A 16,894-nucleotide genomic window follows, 5' to 3' on the forward strand; every position below is an offset into this window, starting at 1 on the left:
GATGGAAGAAACCTAGAAATGTTGAACAAACCAGAAAGAATGATAGTCAACTAACTCTAAATAAGAAATATTAAATAGCACCAAGAGGAAAAGATGAAGGAGGAAAAAAGATGTACATAACCAGAAAGAAAATGGGAAGAAATGATGCTACAATAGGGAAATGTTGTTTTTATTAAAGCCCAGCAAAATTTAGTATCTGAAGTGCTAGAATAACTCGTTGAGATGTAATGATCCTATAGGCACTAACATTTGAGGCACAAATGAAGACAAAATGGATATCACAGAATCGTAGGGGTTGGAAGGGACCTCCAGAGATCATCGAGTCCAACCCCCCTGCCAAAGCAGGTTCCCTACAGCAGATCACACAAGTAGGCATCCAGGCAGGTCTTGAACATCTCCAGAGAAGGAGACTCCACAACCTCCCTGGGCAGCCTGTTCCAGTGAACATGCATTTGGTTTTTGCATCTAAAAAAAAAAAAGCAATGCATACAAAAGCCCACATCAAAATACTGTTATTTAAAAGATATTTAAAGAGAGCTATGCTTGTGATGCAAGCATTTCTAGTGGTTCAGAAGGTAGGTATGTAAAATGGATTGCTTTAATGATAAAATCTCTGAATATATTTGGGCACCTAACTCCAGGAACTATGTTTTCTGAACATAGTTCCTTTTTAGGCTACGTTTTATATAATTTTAATTTTAACCTAAGAAAACATGAAAGAATGAATCATTCTGTAGCCCTGGTTCTAGCAAAGGGATCAGCCGGCAGTGCTGTTCTGTTGAAGGCAGGAACAACATAATGGAGAAAGCCCTGACCCTTCTCCTTCAGGCATGCACAGACAGAAAATAGACCCTGCAACACACAAAAGTAGAGAAAACATTACAGAGGTATCTGGATCCCGTCCTGTATAGATCCTGCAGAGTATAGCAGCTCTCCTAAACAGCCTGAAGAAGCAAAACCAGCAGACCCAAGTTGCATATGGAGTCAAACCACTCACAGAAGGAAGAATTTACAAGCTTACATGCACTACATGCTACTTTATACATTTGTGGATCTTGTCTCTGGGTTAAAAAAAAGTTTTCTTTTCCAACTCTTCATATCTTATAAATAATGCCAAAAAAAAAGGCACAAAGAATATGCAATACTCTTAACTACTGACAAATAGTTCCTCCTATTATCTGTGAATTTTTCTCTGCAAGTACTGTACAATCTTAGTAAAACTAGCTGAAGTAATATAGGGGAGGCGAGGCAGGATGGGGAGGGCATGAACAAGGTTGTGGTAGTGTTTGTAGGGCTACAAAGATCCAGCTGATCTGAGTGCTATAGATGCACCTGAGGAATGTTTCATGCTTTCACAGTAGGTACAAGGCTGCCGTTCCTCATGTCGTACCTCTAACCAGGGGCACAGATGTCTCTCAGCAGCAATTACATTCTTGTGCTCATAGCACTATAGGGTAAACCAAGTACCATCCTCATCTTGCTTTTCATGCAAAGCAGTTGGAAAACCACATACAATGCATGTGAGCCTCCACAGTATGCACACAAGTATGCAGATAATATTTTTCTTTTCCTACACTTTGAATATAAGAGCAAATAACACAGCACACACCAGCGCTGGAAGGGAAATTAAACAGGACTTAAAATGAGAGACAAGAAAATAGACACACCAGGCTCAGCCCAAGCCATCCACCCTCCCCAGGACTACCTCATTCTCACTGCAGTGCTGGTTCCCTTGAGACCTCCGAGGTTTACCATCAGCAAGGAAACCTTTTGTTGTTCTCTTTTGTTAAGCAGAGAAGCTGTGTCAAAGTATCACTCAGAAAAAAACGTTTCAACCTGGGCTTCCACGTGCTAAGTAATTGATTACAAGAAGTTCTTCCCTTTTTCCCACCATTCCCTTCCTCAATGCCCTGGGGCCCTTGCAGAGAGCAGAGCTTGGAGCTGGCAGAGCTCACAGCCCGCAGCATGAAAACACTGAGAAACGTGCAAAGCTTTTCTTTCACGTGGGTCTGAAATGGCAAACTATGAGCGGATTAGTAATTTCATATTTTTAAACACTGTCATGATTTCAGAGTCTATGTGAACAGAAGCACAGAATGAGTAAGGACAGTTTCCTTACACGCTCTCATGTAGGCAAGTGCAGCAAAAGAGAGCAACAGCTACGAGCGGAATGATGCTACGAGTCTGACATGTAGGTCAATGAAAGAGAACTGCTTTACTTCTCAAAAGAACAGATTTGTCCTTAAAAGCCTCACATATGCCAGTTTAGATTAGAAAAAATACCATGAATTGCAGCCTTCTGCTGCATTTTCATGACTCTTCCTATTACCCTCTTTCCTTCCCTTAGCTTGAAGAGAGAAGCAAGATGGACCCACTTCCTACTTGTTCTCATTAATGCAAAAATTAAGCTTTTAGATTTTATTATTAAATTCTTGCTGCCCATATATATTCTACCGTGTGCCCAAGAAACGCAAATCTGGGTTTCATCCAGTAAGTAAACTCACAGCAGAATAGACTGGCACCTAACAGAATAGGGCATTGTGTATACAAGCACTTCATTTTTCTCTCTCACGCATACAAACAGCAGAAAACCACATGGAGAAAATGAAGATTTTGTTCAGAACAGAGTGTTTCTGACGCTGTTCTGCTTGTTTCTGGCATGAGCTCTCCTGATGCTGACTCGACGTCTTGTTAGGCCTCTAACATCAGGGTAAACCTCACTCCTGACTCATGAGAAAAAGCACACCAAAGAAAACAGAGAATGAAACCCTCTCGATTATGATGTCTCTAAAGGCAGGGCAAAAAACAGAGGCATATAACATCAAAAATTTAAAAGCGAGGGAGCAGCCATCAGTTAAATAAAAGATCAATCTCTCATGCAGGCATCTGGGGAAAATGACATATTCAGGAATTCACATGGAATTGAAGAAACTACTTCTTTAAAAATAACCTAATTCTGCTTTGCTTGGGGAATCGCAGTTCAACATGACACTGTGCACACGCAGCTACGGACAAATACAGAAAGACTTCCAGACTTCCAGAGCACTAAGTAAACTAAGGATGCTCACTCCCTTAGATACATCTAGGTAAATTATTATGGCATCATATTTTTGGCACATTTTAGTAAGTATTCTACCTAAGAGTGTTAGTAAATGCAACGTTTTTAATTCATTTTCAAATAAAAGCATCTCCTTTTGATTCTGGTATAGCTAAAAACAACCAGGCTGCCTTCTGACGGCTCAAAGTGTCTGCCCCAGCTATGGCTTTTTTAACAGTAAAACCCCTGCAGATGTTATCCCAAAATATCTACTGACAAGGAACTGCAGCTTTACTGTGCACCAGTGTAAGTGAACTCCTGCACAAGAACAGTTTGCAGTGCTGGGAGGGGATATCAATCATACATATCTATGGGCACACCTCTACATGTTTCCTTTACACAGCTGGAAGAGAGGCAGAGGAGATTAAGAAAGATACAGTGGATTTTTAAAGTCACTGGAGATAAGAACCAGTTTAAAGTCATGGCAACCAGCATCCGCACATGCAGCAGGGAACAGCCTTTCCAACTTCTCTGAACAAAACACCCACCCTACATCTTATCTCTTCTAAGCAAGACGGATGGCAGCATCATCTTTTCGAGCAGTAACCTTTTCTTCCAGCAGCCAGGTAAATCAATACCACCTTGTGTGGAAATGTCAATATAAACGCTCAAAATTCATAATATTAACATTTCAGAGTCTGAAGGCCTCTCGTTTGAAAGCGGTTTCTGCAGTAGCCTTTGATCTAAATCAAATTTCATGGTTAAGAAAGATTTAAAACAGAAGATAAGCTGAAAGATAGTGCTTTGTCTTCTTCAGGTAAACTTAATTCCCGAGGGGCAGTTCAACCCAATTGCAGTGGCACTGAGAATTACTGTGGAAACAGGAGAAATCTACTTAATCGATTTTTATTGTTTAACCTAAGGAAATGCTTTTGTATGTAAAATTATACAGCAAGTGCAGGGATAACTTGAAATTCCAGTTTCAACAACAGGAAATCATTAGAAGGGGTCTAATAATATACTTTTAAGGCAGATATAAATTTACACTGCATCTTTAAATCCCAGCTACTGCACCAAATAATACCTCTTTTAAAAGAGAGAAAAAAAAATATCTATCATTTCCCTACACCCTCCAGAAACAAAATACACATTGAATTTAACAGAAGCCCAGCAGTTCAGTGGAAATATGACAGATCATACAGTTGCGGCCTGCAAAAACAAAAAAAATGAGTATTGGAAAAAGCCACAAAATGTATCCCTCCAGGAGCCAAAGCCTGGGAGACTTCCCAATGTACTGAGAGGACTGCTGTGCCACAAAGTGCTGTGCTGACAGAGCCAGCTCTTCAGAAGTAAAAGTATTGCAGGTATCCCCCTTCCACTGCTCTGGAAAGCTATGTAATTAATTTAGGGGCAGGAAACATTTTGTTCAGAAGCCTTAGCAATACAGTGCCCTAATTTCAGCAGGATTCTTGATACATTGCTGCAACAGAAACTTAACGTGCCCTTTCCACGAACAATCCAGAACTTTATGCTCTTACATCATTTAAACCAAGGAATCTAAAATACAGTCTAGCTGGAAAGATTCACTTTTTTAACTTGTTTTGTTCCGGGTTCTCCTTTTGGCTTTGTCATAATCCCTGATGGCACAGAAAGACTGGTCAGTCAACAAAACTGGTGACGTTGCTGGTCCTGAGAACCCACACCTGACGCATCAAGTTTTAACCCTGAGCTGCAGAATGAGTAATTCTTCTTCTTCCGATTTAATGTATGCACTTGAAAGCATACTTCCAAATTCACATTTCCAGCATGGAAGTATTCAGAAGTTGAAGTTCCTCTATTGCTTCTCCATAAAAACACCTCAGCTGTACCAGAAATTAGACAGTGGATTCCAATTCATTGTCAAAAAACTGAATATAAATCTGATGTAATAGCCTAATTTGGAAGTGTACCCTAGGCCCACCCTTGGCAATAACAACAGCTTAACTCACATTGCAGAAATACATAAATAGCTCCGCAACTTTGTTTCTCCACCCAATCAAACAACAGATGATGGTATCTTAAATGAGAAACACCACACATATTTAAGTAAGAGAAACTGTCTAAACTTCTGACATTTTTCATTTCCATATTTTTTTTAATCCAAAAGATAATAACTTACAGGATCAAAAGAAAAAATAAATGCATAGCTTCCAAAGCTTAGAATATAACCTCCCACTGCTGCAGAAGAGTTCAAAGTCATAAAGTGCTGCAGATATGAATGCACGTCAGACAAATACTCTAGTAACTAACATATTTTTTTCTGGTTTATTTAACAATATTCCAAGCTTCGAACATTAAATAAAAATCTCACAGACAATGAGTAGGACTAACAATGGCTTTGTTGGTTTGGGTTTTTTTCTTTTTGTTTTTTTTTTCTTTTTTTTTTAAAAAAAAGAATGCTGAGACATCTCCATTGACCCAACTAGTTTTATTTTGGATACCAAAAAAATAAATAAAAGGATGCAAGGCAGAAGGGAACAGTGCCCCACACAGCTCAGCAGATTCACACAGGAGCAGGCCACAAGCCTTGCTGTGTGCTCAGGTCTCACGCTGGCACAGCAGGCCATGCATACTTTGTGACAGCTGTCTGAAGCTCCCCAGTGGCTAGCAGCGATGAAAATAAACCCAGCCAGGCGTTCTTACATGATGCAGGGTGACATGAAGGAGGAGGCAGAAAAGAGGAACCTGCTGCACCTCACTCCTTTCCCTGGTTTGACTCTGTGGCCCTCACACACACATCTGTCACATCATCATGGCATCAGTCATACCCAGCTACCCCATCTTGCCACGGAAGGCTCCGATCTGTAAAAACTACTAAGCCAACACATAAATACGTGGTTTGGTGACATAAACGATGGTGTAATTGAATACATTTTCACACGTTCCTTCTGGCCAGTCTCCTTCTACAGGCACACGTCTGCAGATGCCACGGTGATGACAAAAATCGAGCTGTCTTCTCAGTGTATGACCATCTTCCACGCACCTCTCTCCAGATGGGCCGCGCTCAGTGTGCTCACAGACACTCACTGCCAATGCACAACATCGGTGTCTCCCACCGCCACCCCAGTCACCACACACGTGTTTCTTTGGCAGCACGGTCCTTGAGACCACAGTGTGGCAGCAGGGCAGAGGCAGCTCTTCGCAGCTGGGCACAGAACTTCAGAGTTGGTCTCAGTGGCGTTTTTCGGCTCCTTTAAGCACCAGTAGGAACTGGTGCTAACCAGGCAAGAGCAACCCTCCCAGCACAGCTCTAGCAGGAGACTGTGAGTGGGGTACAAGAGACCTGCCACACAAATACAGCCATCAACTCCTCCCACACCTCACAAAGAAGTGCTGGCTACCATCACGCTCAGTGCCAAGTCAAAAGATCACCGTGTTTGACCTGCAGTATTTCATAAGAGACACACGGTTCTCATTGTTGGGCTTTTTTCCTTTTTTCTTTCTTTTTTTTTTTTTTTTTTGCCAATTTCTCAAAAGGGCTGAAAAACACTTAGGCCCAGAGACACACAGGAAGCAATTGCAATACATAACAACTAATCAGAAACAGCACTCAAACGTTTGACTTCACTCTACAAACTGAATCAAAAAAAGAAAAAAAAAGAAAAGTTTTAAGTGCTAACATAACAAGAAACAACCCTAGAGACTCACTAAATACATGTGGGGAAATGGAAGGTCTCCCTCTTTTAAATATATTTACATAATATTAAAGTTTTCATATTGCTTTTTTCATCAACAAAATTCTCTATACTACCCTGGACAAAATCTCCGTTTAAATTAAAAGGTTAATTTATAACACACACACACAGTTAGACCTATGGCTCTGGCATGCCTCCTGCCACCTTTGTCCCCTCTCTCCATCCCTAGGGCCAGATGCCTTTGATGCTTTGCAGCTCTGGCATCAACTGCCACATTTGCACAGCAACCTTGCCTGGACCCAACTCACTTTCTAAAAGCAGGACAGACTACAGCCAGGGCTTGCCTGGACAAAAAGGGCTTTGCCATTTAGCCATTACAGCTCAATGGTAAAACCTGAGCAACGTGGACACAGCAGTACCAGTCTGGAAGCGTTTATACCATTTACACCACACTGGAGAGCCAAACAAATTCTCCAAGTATAACTGCATCCACACTACAGCCTATGCCAGCACAATGCCAGTTAAAATAGTAGCACAGTCCCTTAACTGACAGAACTTTTCTAGCATAGACCAAGCCTAAGACATGAGGTAGTAAAAAAGAAAATCAGGCTCGTGACCTTTTTTTCATTTTTTATCATTAATACACTCTAAAAATCCTGGCTGCTCCAATTTATGGAATTTAAAAATAACATTTTAAAATCCAAAATTTAAAGCTAACACCCTAAGTCACATGGGATTTATAATGAGAGGCATAAATCTTAAAAATTCCCTTGCTTAGGGTCCTAACTCAGGATAAATATTTTCATTATAGAAAGCACATGAACATGTATTCCTCTTCCAGTGAAGTAAGCGGAAGGGAAGCACAAGGCTAAGTGTTCTCTGAGATCTGGGCCACAGTCAGAAATCACGGTCTTTGCAGAATTTATTTCCTCATTCATTTCAGTGCTGTTTAATCACAAGTAATTCATGTTTTAAGACAGTGGGAAAAACACAGACAATGGAAGCTATCAAATTTGAGACAACTGTTCAATATTTACAGCATTCATAGCATAAACAAGTATTTTTGGTAACTTATGACAAATACCTTTCTATTTGTTATTAAACGTACTGCAGCAGTCCTGTTAAACAAACCCACTGTCTCGGATATTAAAGAAATTGTTGTTTACATTTACCGAGTCATTTAAATTAAAAATCTGTTCCTGTTCCAAACCCCACTCTCCTTCATCTTCATCTTCTGGTTCTGCCTCCGACCCATTCCGAGTGTTTTCATACAAAAAGATCTGCTCGTCCACATGCGCTGGGGCCAACCGGTTTCTCTTTGCACTGACAACGTTAGCAGAAGAGCCAAAGAGGCGCTCGGGAAAGACCCTTGTGGCCAAAATACACCAGTATTTTTGAAGAACCTTTGGTAAAACTGGAAACAGTGCTAGTCTGTCAGACCACCACTTTAGCGGGTCTTCGTTCAACCCAAGGACTTTTTGAGACTTAAAGTTGCTCAATTCCTCAACAATCTGAGCGTGCCACTCCTCTTGGTCCTCTACACCTCCTGTCTGGCAGAAGATCTCCGCAAGCATGTTGTTGATCACGCTAGTAGGAGGAGGAGTGGAGGAGATGATTATTTTTTTCACTGGAGGCTCTTCCGAAACCGTGAAGAACTTTTCCTCAGTCCGAAAAGTGTTTTCTTTGACTTTCTCCAGCAGGCTTTTTGCTTCTTCCACCACTCTGTTTTCCACCTGCTGCCTCTCAAAGGCTGAAAGAAAAGGCAGTTTTTTGTAGCGAGGATCCAGGAAAGTGGCAACATTGAGGAACATGTCTATTTCTGGGGTGTGCTGGTAGGTAGTTGACAGCTCCTTAGCTATTACCTCCTTCGCCATGCTGATTTCTTTCAAATCGTTCTCCTTGATGTTCAGGGTAGTGTTGAGAAGCATGTGGAGAAGGGGCTTCACCATACTTATTGTCGGGTACTTGGAAGCAGACATCATCTCTGCAACCTGTTTGAAAGGCTGCAGCAGCTCCACCAGCCCTTCGATTGTATTCCACTCGCTGGCTTCCAGCATGAGGTGGTGGTTGTTGCTGTCCTCCACGAGGACGGCAGCGATGACGAACTGCTGCTCCTTGAGGCGCTGCAACATGGCCAGTGTGCTGCCCCACCAGGAAACGCGATCGCTCACCAGCATGCAGTGCAGAATATTCTGCTGCTTCTGCTTCTCACTCAGCATATACATTGCTACCGTAGACTGCTGAAAATACTCCACCAGTTTTCGGCACCTGGCAAGAAGGCTGCAGAGCTTTGGGAGCTGAAAAGCTTGTTGTATTCCGGCATTGAAAGTGTGCCCCAAGCAAGGCATCTGCACTGGAATATCGAGGAGAGAGCAAGCTTTCACAATGTCTTTGCTGTAGTCTGTGGTAGCACCAAAGACTTTTGTATTGATCCCCCATTCGATGAATGTTTCATAAAGGACTCGTGTAATAGTCTCTGCAGTATTATCCTCTGGTACTTCAAACGTTTTTAAGCAACGTGAGTTGACCACCAGGCAGTTGGAATGACTACTGCTGAGAAAGTGAACTGCGACAGTTACATATGATCTGTTCTGGTTTTCACTCCTCCACATGTCTGTGGATATGCCACACCACAGGACATCAGTGAGCTCTTTTAACACAATCTCTCTAATGGTGTTGTATTTTTCAGGAATAGCTTTTGTACAGAAATACTTCCGGCTAGGAAGTTCATACCTGGGATCAGCTGTTCTCAAGAGAGCCTTGAAAGTGGGTTCGTCAACAATAGAAGCAGGATACATGCCCTCACAGATCAAGCTGATGACTGCAGACGTCAGCTCCTGATGCTTTTTGTTTTCGTAGTTCTGGTAAGTCTTCATGATGAGACTATCTTGAACAACCTGCTGCGACGATTCTGGCTTGATTTTTGAAAATGCAGTTGCAAAGGCCTCCCTCATTTGCTCGGTGTTACTTTTCACAAATTCACAGAATTCATCGGGGTGGTTTTTCTCGAGGTGGTAGGAAAGGTTGGAAGTGTTTCCCGAATAGGCGATCTGTGCCATGCAAATACGGCAGTAGATTTTCTTCCACTGTAATATGCATCCTTCCGCATTGGTATCAAACCCAAAGTACTTCCACACTTTACTCTTTGCTCTTGGGTGAGCCACTAACTTTAGATCTGACGGGGAACCTTCTAAACTTTTATTCTCCATTGCTTCTTGGCCACCGTCCCACCTTTTGATCCTTCACTCATTAATGAGTACCTGATAAAGGCAGTAAGATAAAGATACAATGAGAAAGCACAAGTTTGACCATACTCAACTACGTGAAATCACTGTTTCTGTGAATATATATCAAGAAGCCTACCTCAGTAATTACATTTGCTTTTTAAAGATGAGATTTGCAGGAAGCGTGACCTACAAGAAGCCCATTAGAATGTCAAAAATTTAAAAGGTTTTAAATACAGCACATTCTGCTGTGAAATTGACCTAAAAGATCTGAGTACATCTTGTTTCTGGAATTATATAATTCTTGGTAGAAGACATGTAACATCTGCCACAGAGTTCACACGTTATTGTCACACAAGCCAGAAGTGTGCTGTAGCAATTTCTTGTCCCCAAAGTTATAGCTAAGGCTAGACTAACATTATCTAACATCCTCTACCCTAACAGTTAGCAAACTTCCCTGTGAATATTTATTTCAAACGAAACTTGATACTGAAGGAGCAAAGGTTTTACTGTTTGTTTATTTCAAAATAGTCTCTGTTAGCTTGAACTAACTGTTCCAGGACTCGCCTTAAGAGGAAAATAAGCTGAGATGCAAATTACGGCATTAATCTGCTCCTCTGAAGTGTAAAGAAGTTTTATAACAAAAACAAAAGGAAGCGGAATTTGAACCTGCATGCAGATCAGCAATATGCTTCTGACACCTTTCCTGTCCTTCTATTTCAGAAACCAAAGCAACTTTCTGAAGTGCCAGTTCATAGTCTTAGTTCCTAGAATAAACAGTATGTTATAATGACAGGAAGAGGTAGACAGCGAAGCACTAATAAAAGTTATTAACCACACCAGGTAGGAAATAATTTTGCTCTCTTTTCTTCTAAAGACTAAAGAAGATCATGGGAGCGGTGACATACTGGAAAAGAACACAGCAAGAAGGCAAAGCTTAGCAAACTGTACCTAAATATCTGTACAGGGAAAGTCTTCTTGTGCAAACACAGTATCCCTGCACACACTGCAGGTAACAACCACCTACCAGAGCTTACTCCTCTGAACCAAAAAGCCATGCAACAGCACCACTGTACTCCTGCACTTCTCCACTCCTCGTGCAACACCAGCACAGCCGCAGCAAGCAGCAGCCCCTCGCTGAGGTAGCAGGGAGAAGGAAGCCATCAGCCAACACTGATGTGACCTCCTCCATACAGAAACAAGGAAAGAGCAGAAGAGGAATTGAAAGAGCATTCCAGCAGACATCCCAAAAGCAATGGGACTTCTCCCTTGCTCAGGAGGAGCTGCCTCTATGCCAAAACGCATGAATCCCCAGGCAATAAAACCAGCTGGCTGGCAAAGGAAGAAAGGATCTGCTTTCTTTTTTTTTTTAATTTGCTTGAGGGGAACATCCCCAAAAATTTTATGGATGCAGCTCCTCCAGCATGTTCTCCACTGTCGATAAACATTCCCAAGAAAAGGTGTAACTGCAGCAGGTATTTCGCAGCGCTTTGTGAATTGCTTCAGTGAAAGAGCAAATACAGGTTTACCAGGACTAAATATATTTATTTAAACACAGCTGTTGGTTTAGACTTAGAATGAGAGGTACAAGGCATGTGTTTAAATTATTAGATTTGTTTTCAGTATTCATATATCTGAAGACTTACTTCTGTGTGCAAACTTCTTCTGACTTGGAAGGGGGAATGTTTTGACTATTGTATGCCCTCTTGTATGACTCATTCAGTGCTTTTTTAGTTGCCAGGATAAACAACTGATTCAACATGGTAATGGTTCTGTAATTCTGAAACAGCACCAAGGTATGCAATCTCACCAAAACTGGTGATTTTGAAAGACAAAGTGGTGTAACATATACTGATGTAACCCTGCTATAACATATGATCGTGTATTGATAAAACACTCCAGTGTGTATTACTACTGCTTTTGGTTTCCCCTGTTTCACTCCATGACAAGCAGTCTCAAGGAGGCAGAGGCTCCTGGCATTTCATTAAATCTTGCAGTTTCCTTTGCAATTACATGGCAGTTCCTGAAAGCAAGGAGGAAGGAACTGCAATAACAGAGTTGATGCATCTCTGAAGTTAGTAGGACACACCTTGGATCATAAAAGGTTCATCACAGACTGATAGAGGACAAGTTATTTCAGAACAGAGGAGCGTTACAGACGCTTTCATTCTTATGTTACAGCATTACCATTATTTTTAGATGGATCTGGCCCTGCTGGTGGTGGCACTGAGTAGCAATGCCATAGTTAAGGACACATCAGTTAGCATAGATTAAGTTATAACACTATAAACCACATTTCAACTTATTGTAACAGCTCTGATACAAACTGTTAACCACCCCTGCCTCTCCTTGTGTAGCGTATAGCGTAACTTATTTTTCTCAAGCAGGAGGTGAGTGTTCCCTCTCCATTGCAACAGCTGCAGCATCCACAGCCCAGGCCTGGCAAAAAGCAGAGAGGAGTGCAACCTGTTGCACAGTAGCTGGCAGAAACTCTCTCCTTCAGCTCACTCGACTACTCACTATAAAAAAAAACTGCCACTTGGGTCCACTGCAAACCCTTTCACAATAAGAAAGCCTTAAGGCTACAGAAGCACCTTTCTTTTCTTCCTTGAACTCCCACCCCCGCCATGGCACAGCACACATTTGGAGGCGCAGTTGGGCTCCTCCTGTACGTACAACTGGCCCAAACCACCACCACACACCAGGGTCAAGGACTTCAGCACGGATGGCCCTTTGACAGCTCTGCAACCTCTCCTGGCCTACGGGATGACATCAGGAGGACGAGGACTAAGAACAGAAAGTGGAGAAGGAGGTAGGACTGTGCTTCCTGGGCATGCTCCATCATGCTCTGTGCTTCCCATGGCCCTGCTCTTCAGCACCCAGATTGCTCTCATCCTCCTGAAGTTGGCAGGGCTGAAGGCCAAAGGCCCATGATGGAGGCACAGCTGGCTTTTCCCACTGACAGAGAAGTCACATCCAAAACCCACACAAACTGGGTTGTGAAAGCAGGGATTTGGCTGTTGGGACACGCCAGGTGCACAGCCACCTTCCCTCTGCCCCCTTGTGCACATGCAGCAGTGACACAGGCTGCAGTTACATGCTATCATTTCTGCAGTGCCCTTGCCTCATTCAGCACAGAAGCAACTCCAAAACATGTGTTTTCTGACTTTTGAAAGTATCTAAATAATTCTCTAACATGCCTGAGTGATGGGAGGGATCAAGCATCAGGCACGATTTTGTTTTTCCCTGCATTCAGTCTTCCCTGCACAATGGTTTGCCCATTACTGGAACGAGGTGCTTTACATCCCACAGTTGGTACAACTTTAAGGAGGTTGGTCTGTCCTTAAGCTTTAGGCACACAAAGTAAAAACCCTCAGTAAAGGAATTAAAATTAGACAGACGTTCTCAAATAAAGTAACATTTCATGATCAATTACAACTGAACTCTGTACAAAATATGACACTGATTAACTAGAAATCGAGGCAAGTAATACATATGTTTCAATTGCTTTTAGAAAGAACGTGAGTCAGCTTTAAGGTCTGGATGTGGCTCTGGGCAGCCTGGTCTGGTGGTTGGTGACCCTGCACATAGCAGGGAAGTTGAAACCTAATGATCACTGTGGTACTTTTCAACCCAGGCCACTCTATGATTCTTCTGCTCTTCACTCACACTACAGCCCTCCTCAAAGACAGTCTTCTACACATCAGATACCGCACTTAACTGCCAAATTTCAACCAAATCACACGCACAGAAGACAAAATGCAGGAAGAAGATGCCTCCCCGAGAAGCTTTTTAACATACCAAAAAACCATCAGTACATGAAAAAATGTTATCGGTGAGATGACTTTCGGAGACCACACTTCTAGTGTTATACACTGGTGTCACAAAGTGAGTTCATCTTTTAGCAATTCACTGATTACATGCTTTCTGCATTAGAAGCTGATTACATCAAGATCTTTATGTACGCTGGGCATTTATGCTTTTTTCCCCTCCTATTAATTAAGTTGAATTTCAACTGTAAGAAACATCAAGGCAGTAATTCCTAATGAACCTATTTTTCAGTCCACTGAACACTTGTTATATGACAAGGGTTTTTTGGACAATGAACAATGAAATGATAGGTGAGGCAATACCAGACTTGCAGCGATTTATTGTGGAAACAGAAGACCAGTTTTTGCCAGCAATAAGCAAAGAGCATAATGAGATATCAAAGAGGAAAAGTAAGGCATGAAGCAGCTGCCGAAGCTCTGCTTGGTTAGCTCCTTACCCCACAAAAATCCAAAGCCCCACATTTCCCTGCTGCGACATCACAAAGATTCAGTGCTGGGCAGCCCCACCATCCTGCCACCAAAGAACTACCACTGGCAGGCTCACCAGCGAACTCTGTCACCTGATTATTTTGTGTCTGAGGAGCAGACATGCTGCCTCTCAGAACACGTCTTGTTTCAGGTCGATGCACCCAATTTGAAGAGAACAGTGCAATCCCATACTGTGAAGAGGAGCTGGGCGTTGTGCAGTGAGCGGGTGCACCTGGCAACCTGCACAACTGCATTTGTTCTGGAATCCGTGAGTTGCTTCCCCTGCTGAGCCTTGGCAGCAGAGGGTCCAGCCACAGCACTAATGCAGTTCACCCCATGCATCAGCAGCTACGTCACCTGTGCAATCAGTATCTAGAGAATTGTTTGTAACATAAATGGCCTTTCCCCCTTTACTTCCACACACTGATTCTGCTTTGTGATAAAATCACTGACTGTGCCACACCTGAGCTTCCAACTTCGGACTCGCCTTCCCTGTGCTTCAAGGTCAGAATTTCAGTCAAACTCCCACTCTGGATCGGTAGCTGCAGCTTCAGGACAAAGAGTTGGATCCTTTCGGCTCACAGCTCCAAGAAATTACTAACCAGGCTTACTAACCTTACCCTCAATCTAGATTTCAGTGCTGAAACTGTCCTCTTTCCCAAAAAGCTGTCTCGAATCCTACCTACAAAAACTAGATGAACTCCAGGAGGATGCAACAGAATAGACGCTAAATAAAGCATACGTGTCAAGAACATGCAACTTTGGACTTACTTTGGATTTAAAGCCTCAAAATTTCTCTGCTAAGAGTGAAAAAGTAAGCTTTCCTTGGAAAATGAACTGCACACCTTGGAGACAGAAGGGCTGCACTTACAATGGGTGTCAACAGCGCCTTCGCCCACCTTCACAGTGCCTGAGGTCGAGCAACAGCTGTGCCCCCACCATGCTATAGAGCTGTACCCAGGAAATGGGAACCCCAACAGGGAACAGCAGCCAAGCAGTCAGGATGAGAGACATTCCTTCACCACCAGTGCCAGCCCTGCTCCCCTCCTGGCCTTTCATTGCTCAGGCAATGGCCGCTGCCAGTGAACATTTTTCCAGGCTGCAAGGTCAGCGCCTCGGAAAGACACAGGCGGTTTTAAACACGGGCACTGCAACACATTCTAGATTCCTGCCTCAAAAAGTTACTCAGTTACTTCCCACAGCAAGCATAGTTCACCGATCCAAGCTTTATTTAAGAACATCGTAACCAACACTTCCACCTTTTGTCATGCTGTAGTCACTGTTCTGAAATTATTGCATGAGAACAAGGCTAATCTAGGCAAAAACCCTCCCACTGATAGGCTAGTTGGTTTCTGAAGCCCTGACAAGCCAAAGCAAGGCAGCAGGTTATTGCCGAGAATGCGAGTGTGCCTAATAGTCCTGTTCCAAGGAAGCTGCTCTCCTTGGATAGAGCCACTCTGAACTGGGACCAGAGGAAAGCTTTCCAAATCCATCAGATCTGCCACAGACCTGCTAAGGCCAGCTGACGTCTCTCCGATGCTACATGCACTGCCTTGGTCTGTTATTTCCAAATTCAATTTATTTTTTTTTTTTTTCATAGGAGAATGTAACGCATCAAAACACTCGGGTCACATTTTCATCGTGGTGCTTCTCCTCGATTCAGAAAAGATTTGGAAAGCGTTACACACCCTAGGCACAATACCCGCCTTCACCCTGCCAAGAAAAACTAATGCTACAAAAATGCTCAGATGACTTCAAACTGTACGCACATCTGCCTCTTTGTCGTTGGGGTTCTTCTACTTGTTTTCCATGTTCTATGCTTGCATTTTGAGATTAAACAGGAGAACGCAAACTTACTGTACAACTATCAAGAGCGAAAAAAAGCAGAGGTGCTGCCCATGAAGCCACGTGTGGTGGAACACAGCTTGCTTGGCCATCGGCCTCCAGTGCCCCACACACCTCTATCCCAACCTACTCCTGCCCCATCTCTTGCCTTGGATTTTTACTGTGACCCTTGTTAAAACTTCCCACAGATCCAAAGCTGCCAGAGGATGGCAAAGGCACTGTCCTGTAGCAGAGTTATGCTGAGATCTGACGATATAGCACGCATCCAGTCAGACCGTACTTTGCTGTAAGTTCGCAAAATCAGAAGCGTTCTAAAGTCCTAAAGAGAAATGTAAGAAAAGAGGAAATTCAGATACTTTTTTCCTGCTAAACTCAAAGTTTCCATAGTCAACGTTACGGGACTAAAAAGAATCATTACCAAGCACTTGCTGATCAAAAATCAGAAATCAGAAAGAAAAAAAAAAAAAGCAGCAAAAAAGTAACTTCTCAAGCACATAGCTGATCTGGGGAAAAGTACGAGTCCCTCTCACCAACTTGGCTGGTGATAGTAGGGCTACAGGGACGGGGAACGAGGGGCAGGCTGGGCTACTGAGGCAGTGCGGCGGGCACGGGACTAAGCGAGGCCCGGGCAGGTGCCCTGCAGGAGCCCGGCCGCATCCCCCCTACGCAGCCCACCCTCCGAGCACCTACCTGGGCCGGAAGGCGCTCCGCCCCGTCTGTCTCCGGACCTGAGGTCTGAGGCAGAGCGGCCAAGAGCGAGAAGAGGAAGGAAGGAGAAGAGCAAAGAGGAGAAGCGCCCGCGGACTCCCCACGCCG

The 16,894-nt window shown here is 43.2% G+C and overlaps 2 protein-coding genes across 2 annotated transcripts in view; both read right to left on the reverse strand.

The window, feature by feature from the left end:
* The window catches only part of DHRSX (dehydrogenase/reductase X-linked), a gene marked incomplete at its 5' end in the record, with an annotated part of 159,450 nt that extends 142,561 nt beyond the window's left edge, over window positions 1-16,889 (reverse strand). Inside the window, one exon of the mRNA XM_042866790.1 lies at window positions 16,769-16,889. Coding sequence (XP_042722724.1) covers window positions 16,769-16,889 — 121 coding nt within the window. The remainder of the gene's footprint in view (window positions 1-16,768) is intronic.
* ZBED1 (zinc finger BED-type containing 1) lies at window positions 5,201-16,836 on the reverse strand. Its single transcript, XM_042867075.1, has 2 exons — window positions 16,769-16,836; window positions 5,201-9,971 (listed from the first exon to the last, which is right to left on the reverse strand). The coding sequence occupies exon 2, from the start codon at window positions 9,918-9,920 to the stop codon at window positions 7,833-7,835; it is 2,088 nt and encodes a 695-aa protein (XP_042723009.1). The 5' UTR covers window positions 9,921-9,971; window positions 16,769-16,836; the 3' UTR covers window positions 5,201-7,832.
* Window positions 16,890-16,894: the final 5 nt, after the last annotated feature.

This window comes from Lagopus leucura, unplaced genomic scaffold (assembly GCF_019238085.1).
Source record: "Lagopus leucura isolate 7727_CA_CO unplaced genomic scaffold, USGS_WTPT01 Super-Scaffold_100001, whole genome shotgun sequence".
Lineage (NCBI taxonomy): Eukaryota > Metazoa > Chordata > Aves > Galliformes > Phasianidae > Lagopus > Lagopus leucura.